Below are 8,435 nucleotides of genomic sequence, written 5' to 3' on the forward strand. Positions count from 1 at the left end.
GCTGAGTAGTTTCGAAGACAGAACAATTTTGAAGGTGAATAAAGTCCAAGAAAGTTTCCTGCAGGTGACAAACGCATCACTTCTTCATGTCAACACACGACCAACGTCTTACATCTGCCTGGTGATGAACCAACAGCAGTGTGTGAGCACTTACTCTGTACATTTGACCAAACAAACAAAGCTACGTTATGCTTCAGAGGGAGACACAGCTGTGCTGGAGTGTCCCTTCATGGACCCCATTCATGACCAGCCCCCAGTTTGGATGAAGGAAATTTCCTACGATGCTGATCAAGAAATTGGTCGAAACTTCTCGCTGGTACTTCCATCATTAACGTTAAATGATTCAGGTATCTACTACTGTGAAGGTGAAAAAGTAATACATCAGTACTGGCTTTTCGTGTGCCCTAAATTTGGTCCACCTGCAGTAAAGGTTTTCTCAGAGGGAGATGAAGTCACTATGAGATGCTCTGATGATTGGAAAACTAGTACTTCGGGCTTTATGTTCATGAAGTCGATCCAAACAGAAGGCAAAATTGTGTACGATGATGAGTTCTGCAGTGACAATAGAATCACTTGTTCCCGTGACAGCCTGATAATCTCTAATGTCTCACTGGAAGATGCAGGAGAGTATGTGTGTGCAGGTTTTAAGTCACAGGATGAGTGTGTGTCAGCAGAAAAATTTGTTCTGATCTACAGAGAGCCCTTTGGGGTTTAATCGACCTTCTACAGAGTCAGGTGGATACTGCTCAGCGGTCTGCAGGTGATGCTTTGTGTTGTTGTGGTCTGTGTGATACAGAAAACCAGGAGAGGAGAGCAGCTTTCAGCTCAGACACACACTTAATATGCTTATAATAATAATAACAATAATAATAATAATAATAATACATAGAAGTGATGAAATCAAAATAAAAACAAACAAAATTATTATTGTAGATATGAATCTGTGACCTGAGTGGACGGTTCAGTCTCTTATGTGATTTCATATTTTAAACATTTTGCCTTTTTTATCTTTTGACTTAATTCTTCTATATTTCTGCTCATATTTTATTTCAGTTATAGTGATTTTGTGCTTTTTTGTTTTATGTAATTTGATGTTTATCCATATCTCATTCATGTATCTCTCAGAGTATCATTTTGAATATTCTTCTGTTTCTATCAGTGATCAGTTCGATCTATAAGAAATGTTAGAAACCAGTTGTAAATGTATTCGTTCTTCACGCTGATGTGAATCATTATCATCTCTCTTGGAAAATGTATTTTGTTATTGTGTTTAAGAGCAGATTCATTACAGCACCATGTTTATCTGCACTATATTGTTTTCATTGTTGTGAATCATTTATATTTGCATTTCAATTGTTGTGATGCAGCAGACTGGAAACATGATTGTCTGATACAGCAAACACTTCATAATATGGACTTGACTGCTTTGATTGTGTTTTTATATTCTCCATTTTTGTTAGGAATCATTTCTGAAATAAAAATATCTAAATCTAATTTAACAGGCTGAATGTTGATGTTCTTTTGTCAATGACTCCATGATGATTTTTAATTTTAATAAACACACAATCCTCATATTACAGTGCAGGATGTAGAACAGAGTATATCAGTAAACTGGATCAGACCTCATCAGCATTTTGACCTTAACATGCAGCCAAAAACAGAATGCCGGCCAACACAATTTAAGGGATGGTTTATGGTGTCTGCTTTATTTCTTCACTAATTTAGATTTCACTGCAGAATATGAAGTAGGTTAATTGAAATAATCTACTGCAACAAAATAGTGAAGAATACTTTAATGAACCAGTACTCATGATCATACTTCATGATTCTGCACAATATAAAAGTATTATTGACATTAAATATAATTTGATAGTAACTCTTTTGTACTGTAAATATGATTATTGCTTCTGTTTGAGTAAATTTTAAAATGTTTGTGTGTGATGTCACAGGGCCGCGAGTGGGAGAAAAAACATGGAAGAAAGCGGAAGAAGGAGAAGAAACGCAGTGAATCAGCCCTCCTTTCCCTACATCGTTATACTGATCTGAGTCCGTACTAGTGATGGGATTCCCGGCTCTTTTTAGAGTACCGGGTCTTTCGGCTCAGCTCACTAAAAAGAGCCGGCTCTTCAGGTTGTTTTGTTGCTTTAATTTATTGTTAACAATAATATAACATTATGCACAAAAGGAATTACTAATGTAAAAAAAATGGTTTTATTTATATATGTTTATATATAAATATGCGGTGGCCCCTAGAGACAAAACACTTAGTACAAACTCCAAAACACATTTCTAGCATTAACTGAACTTCCAAAACAGAGCTACTAGATCACTTAAATTACACAATTGAAAGCATTTGTGTATTTTCTGTGTATTTATACACAAGCACTCATATATGTTCAAATAATTAAAAAAAAAGTTCATTTACCTGTTACTACCACACACCAAATCCGGTCGTTGGTACTTGCTGGCTTGTGTAGCCACAAGATAACAAAAGCTCAACACTGCGCCCAGCATCCTGGAGCACTTCGGTTGTCTTTTGTATGTGTTTTGAGTTTTTGTGTGTTTCTGAGTTTTTATGTGTTTTGGAGTTGGCACATGCTTTGTCTGTAGGGGCCACCGTAAATATACTTTTATTTATTCACTCCACATAAAATGTAAGAAATAAATCATATAATACAAAAACCAACTATTCACATTTCAACTCTTAACTATTTAAATTTTCAGCCTTTTCCTTTTACATTTCGTTCGCGACCGACACATCACTAGTCCGTACTGTGAGCAGACAACCAGCAGGAGGAGGACTGCGGAGCTCAGTCACTTCCGCACCATGTGAGCCACCGGGACTGGAGCTCATTTGCTCCCGCATGAACTCCACATCCTCCGGTATAGAGAAACAGCACCCCGGCACAGCAAAGACTTCCGCACCCCATCATCAGGGCGCTCTAGTGGGAGAAAGGAGGCCCGCAGCTCAGTGCACGCAGCGGCCACGCACAGGGATTGTCCCCGGCTGGGAGCACGGACCGGCCGGCAGCATGTCTGCGGACGTGGCGGTGTCTTTGGCGGTGCTCGCGGGGATCGTCGTGCTGAGCGACGTGACCCGCAGGTTGCTGGCTCGGGCCCTAGCAGACACCGGGCTCTCCGAGTACGTGGTGGAGCTCGTGTCCACCTTCCAGCTGTGCTGCTGCACCCACGAGCTCAAGCTGCTGTCCGAGGTGGGCGGCATCGAGCCTGGTCTCGCGCTCACCTTCACGTATTTGGCGTCGGTGGTCCACGGGCTCACCTTCAGCGGGGCGATCGGGAACCCCTCCGGTGCGCTCGAGCGCGCCTACCACGCCAAGTTGTCGGGCTCCCGCGCCCTGCGGAGGATCGCGTGCCAGTTCGCGGCGGCCGCCGCTGCACGCGCTGCGGTGCCGAGGCTGTGGGGGGTCGGGCTGTCGAGACTGCACGCGCGACACAAGCTGTTCGGGTTCCGATGCACCAGCCCCATCCACGCGCCCCTGCACGAGGCCGCTGCGGTTGAGCTCGCGTGCGCCTTTGCGGTTCAGACTGTTATCACGCACACGCAATCGGTGCAGGAGAAATTCCGCGTGCACGCCGTGGCTGCGGTCATCACCACAGCGGTTTATGCAGGTATGATAACTCTATATGACTGCTGCAGGGAATCAAATCCGGCTCCACCGCTAATTAATCACGTGATCGGAAATCACGAGCACATCAGAGTATTTACATCGAACCGGGCACCAATCATACACTTCAGCCACGAATACATAAAAATCACCTAAATGTGGCTGAACAGTGGCTCAGACCTCCTGCTCTCATAAACACGCATTAGCGGTGTGAGGGTCGGAGCCGCTTTGTTTGTGTAGTTTTCATCATATTACACACAAAAGTGTGCAGCTTATAGTTATGTGGCAACGTGTCCCACCTCAGGGTAGTGCAGGCATCAAAAGGCAGTGACACGTTACCCTGCGGGAGAGCCATGATAACGGTCTCTCTTCACAAACACTGGGGGCTTGGAAAAGCCTCAGTCCTAAAGTGTTAAGAATGGGAGCCAATCAGGTGGCAGCGTGACCGGTGAACCTTTACTCTGAGTGTGTGTAGAGGAACACATGTTCACTGTGTGTTTATTTAGAACAAGCAGACAGGGACAATTATGATCAAGCCAAACTCAACGCTTAAAATCGACTCCTGATCTTTGATCCGTCCTCACCTGGTCGTGAACGTGATGGTCAGCCAGGTATCCAGTTTACCTTTGAGTGTCAGATTTAGGCAGATTTGATTGCTTCCGTTTCATCATGACAGATTTAAGTGAACTCCTCTGTCTCCATTCCCAGACTTCTACTTTTGAATACACTTTCCTTTAACTTGCTCCGAGTGCTCTTTTGTCTGCATGGTGTAACTGCAGCCTGGCATGCTGAATAACCAGTGAGTGGACCTTCCAGAAATATGTGATTTTAGGATTTTATAAGTCATTTGGCTGTTGAATGAGGTCAGTCATCTTTAAAGAGGTGAATAATTATGGAGTCATCAGTTGACGTTCGTTTGTGGAAGTGTTTTCACTCTGATAATAAAGAGGATTTATTTATTTCATTGACCAATAATAAAAAGACTGTTATTATATTTTTAACATTATATGATTATATTCACAGTGATGCTTTGAGGAAGACTGCACTGTTTGTCCCAGAATAATCAAACTGCCATGAAATACATTCACTAATTTACTATTTGGAACTAACACACTATTAGTACATCTCAGAGACACCTTCTTTCTCACATGAAGAGTAACAGATTACATCTCTCACTGTGTCCGTCAACCAACTCCCGTGTAAAGTCAGTTATTAGCAGTTTTTTAACTACACCCGTAAATGAACGTTTGACTGAATGCTGATGAGTGAATACTGAGAATTTAGGAGGAAATATTTTCAAATTTTCCTGCAGAGAATCGAATTAAAATCTAAGCAAGAATCTGTTTGATCAATGACCTTTTTTCAGCCAGTAACCTTTAAAGTCACACATCCGCTGGAATATTATCATTTTCTGCTCTCTTTTTATACCTTTATGGAGAAGAAAAGCGTCTGGAGTCCAGATGCAAATATGACCTGGATGACTGAGAACCTTCACAGACTTTAACTTTCTAAGGCAGATTCAGGAATGCATTCAGCTGCTTTGTGCTGTATAGCAGATTTAAATGATGAACAAATGTGAGTTCACTAATAAAACTGTGCATGTGTGTCCAGGTGGCAGCGTGACCGGAGCTGTCTTTAACCCAGCGCTGGCCTTCTCCACACAGTTCCCCTGCAGTGGACACTCTTTCCTCGAGTACTGCGTGGTCTACTGGCTGGGCCCGCTGCTCGGTGAGACTAACACACCTGACAGAGACGCTAGAAAAATCTCAACTTAAAGAGATCACAAGTATTTTTCCTGCTGCCGACTGAAGCCAGTAACATCAGTTTGAAAATAGTTTTTAATGGGATTTTTGCACAAACTGGCTGGAAAATCCTCAGTGCTATAAATTCAGGTCTTTGACTTTTAATAAGGATAAGTGAAATTTCTTCTGGCTTTTCATTTTGTTTATAAACACAACAGCTCAAAAAGTCCTGAATGAATTCTGATAAAACTTTGAGGGGGTGTAGCGTGGAGTCATGTTAACAATCCAGTAACATTTGCCTTACATGCTATTTGAAAACAGACAAAAAGCCTTTTAACTAAGAAACTATGATTCTTACAAGTGTGGTGTGTATCGTCAACATATAGAAAATACCATATAAAGGTTTAAAATATATCACATTTGACCTCCGATCTTTCCTTCAAGGTCAGTTGATTGCTCTGAATGTCAAAGGGATAATAATAGTGCTATTTAAAACTATGTTTCTTACTGTCATTGTATTTTCATCGTGTCGGCGTATAGGGAATGATAAATGGGGTTCCTGAATATCACTTTATTTTGGACCTTCTTTCTGACCTTCTCAGTCTTTCCATGTTCTGTGCAATATTTTGGTCTCAGTGAAATTACCATCCCCACCCTAAATGACCATAGCCCCTCCCTTATTCATTTATTTATTTATTTATTTATTTATTTATTATATTGTATAACTGTCTTTGTATACCGCCCCACAATGTTTCTGTTTCAATTTTTGTATGCACACACCGTGGAGTTTACATATATATTTACATATACATATATACATACATATACATTTGACCTCTGACCTCACTTTTACCCTTCACATCTGCCTTTCTTTCAAGTTGAGTCCAAAACGTGGTGCAGCCTTAAAGACAGTTTCGTCTTTATATTTCCAGGACAGATTCAAGATAGAAAATATTTTTACACGACGGTACACAGAAATAAAGAGCTGTGGTCATAAATGACCCCTCTTTGCCACGTGGATCACCAGTAAAGGTTTTAGTTGAACTGTTAGACAGAAGAAACCGCATTAGCGATGAGCACTGCTACGTTTTAGTGCCTGTGTCTCTGGCAGCCAGCGAGCCAGTTGTGTTCAAAGTGTTGACACAAATCTGATAAGCTGCTTAAATATTAAAATCTCATGACTCATTTGTTTGAAGCAAAGATGTGTGTAATTTACCTTCACTGGCAGAGCGACGAGCGTCTAAAAATATCTCTCGGTGCTTCAGGAATGACATCGTTTGTTTAATGGAATAAATCCCATGATTGCCGTTTCAGGATTCAGGCACATTTAATTTGATGCAACAGCAAAACTCAAAAACGTGAGAGAGCACACATCAGATTTTGGTCGATGAAATATTCCAGTTTTTGACTGACATTTGTTGTGTAGTTAAAAAATAAGACAGCTTTGGGTACAAAGCACCTCGAGGTGACTGTTGTTTGGGAGTTGTTTCATTTATCTGAGCGGTGTGCGTCGCTTCACAGTAACACCTTAAATGTTTTATTCAGAAGTTTCATGGTTGACATACAGAAAACAACTTTTGTCCTAAAAGTTTAATTTTTTTCCTCTTCTTCTGCATCGTGGTTCTTTCAGGGATGATGAGCTCGGTGCTGCTGTTCGACAAACTCGTCCCTGCGCTCTCAACAAAACCGTCACCTCGCCATCTTCCCACGGAGAGCAAGAAGAAGGCGTGAGCGTTACTGGACGGCGATTTTCAGGTGAAGCTGTTTGTGACGGACTGTCAACCTGCTGCTGAGAAAGAAGGAAGAAGAAGAACCGCACGAATGCACTTCTTTTTAAGGGATACCAGAAGCACATCTGAGAAGTTCAACACAAAATTAGCTTTTAAATTTGTGAACAGGGCAACGCCAACATTTTACTTTCAATCAAACCTGTAGAACTTTTTGTATTTAATCCTGAGTCAACACACTGACCTTTTTTAGGGTTACTAAAATAATGTTTGCATGAGTTTTTTTTTGTTTTTTTTAAAAGACTGGAACCACAGAGCTGATATAAAGGACACAGATGTGTTGTAACCCTGCAAACAAATGTTATACAGTAACATACACTTAGCCCCTATTTTATGTTTCAATCACTTTTTAAGCTACTAAACTAATCTGACAACTGCAAACTGAAAATGTGATGTAGCATAATATTGCAACAACCTCATTAGTCTGTCTTTGAGTAAATGATCTGTGTATTTTAGTCATATTTTTACCTAATACAACATTCCTGAGCCATGCACAGTGTAGGAGTGTACATGCACATGTCTGTTAGTTTTTGCACAAATGCAATTAGTGCCTTTGAGCTCTTTGTAAATACTGTACATGCAAACATAAATAAACAGTGTAATCAGTGCTGATTGGTTGTTTCTTTGATCCTGGGAAGGGTTCAGCAAAAACATTAGTGTTTCCAAAGAAGCCACGAAAAGTTATTAGCTTCATACTTCATATTAGCTTCATGAAATTTTGCACATTTCAGGGCTGAAAAACACATTTCAGCCAAATCCAAGTGTCAGTCTGAACACATCTGTTGCTGTTAAATATGCATCAGTTTTATGTTGATACCATAAAGCAGGGGTCTCAACCTTAAATGAGCTGTGGGCCACTTTAGTGTTCAAGTAGTACCAGAAAAACAAGAAACATCGCATAATTGTGTTTGTATTTAACAAAATAAAAACGCAGACATAAGTGTGCACATCAGTTTTTGACTCTCTCACTGGACTAACAGCCAATCCCTCAGCATGTTTGTGCTCTCTGCTCTTGTTGCCTTCATATTAAAAAACTTTTTGCTTTTTAAAGAACTCACTTTAACAAGGACCAAATTCCACTGTATTTCTTCACGTCAATATATGGGCCGCAAATAGGTGTGACGTGGGCCGCGAGTTTGAGACGCCTGCAGTAAAGTTTGATCCGTTTTCTGAAGATTAACTGAAGGAAACTTCGAAAAGGGCGTTTTCATTTCACCGTGTGGGATACATGGCTGCTCAAATAAGTTAAATAAAGATATTTTTGATTTCTTCTGTGCAGA

The 8,435-nt window shown here is 40.7% G+C and overlaps 1 protein-coding gene across 2 annotated transcripts; it reads left to right on the plus strand.

Moving 5' to 3' along the window:
• Positions 1-2,541: 2,541 nt before the first annotated feature.
• aqp11 (aquaporin 11) lies at positions 2,542-7,765 on the plus strand. 2 transcript variants are annotated; one of them, XM_080888664.1, is made up of 3 exons: positions 2,567-3,630; positions 5,238-5,354; positions 6,999-7,765. In XM_080888664.1, the coding sequence occupies exons 1-3, from the start codon at positions 2,865-2,867 to the stop codon at positions 7,097-7,099; spliced, it is 984 nt and encodes a 327-aa protein (XP_080744790.1). In that variant the 5' UTR covers positions 2,567-2,864; the 3' UTR covers positions 7,100-7,765. The 2 variants fall into 2 exon arrangements, with proteins under 2 accessions (XP_080744791.1, XP_080744790.1); XM_080888665.1 differs by lacking the exons at positions 5,238-5,354; positions 6,999-7,765 and adding an exon at positions 4,060-5,226 and having other exon boundaries at positions 2,542-3,630.
• Positions 7,766-8,435: the final 670 nt, after the last annotated feature.

This window comes from Rhamphochromis sp. 'chilingali', assembly GCF_963969265.1.
Source record: "Rhamphochromis sp. 'chilingali' genome assembly, chromosome: 8".
In the NCBI taxonomy this organism is placed as follows: domain Eukaryota; kingdom Metazoa; phylum Chordata; class Actinopteri; order Cichliformes; family Cichlidae; genus Rhamphochromis; species Rhamphochromis sp. 'chilingali'.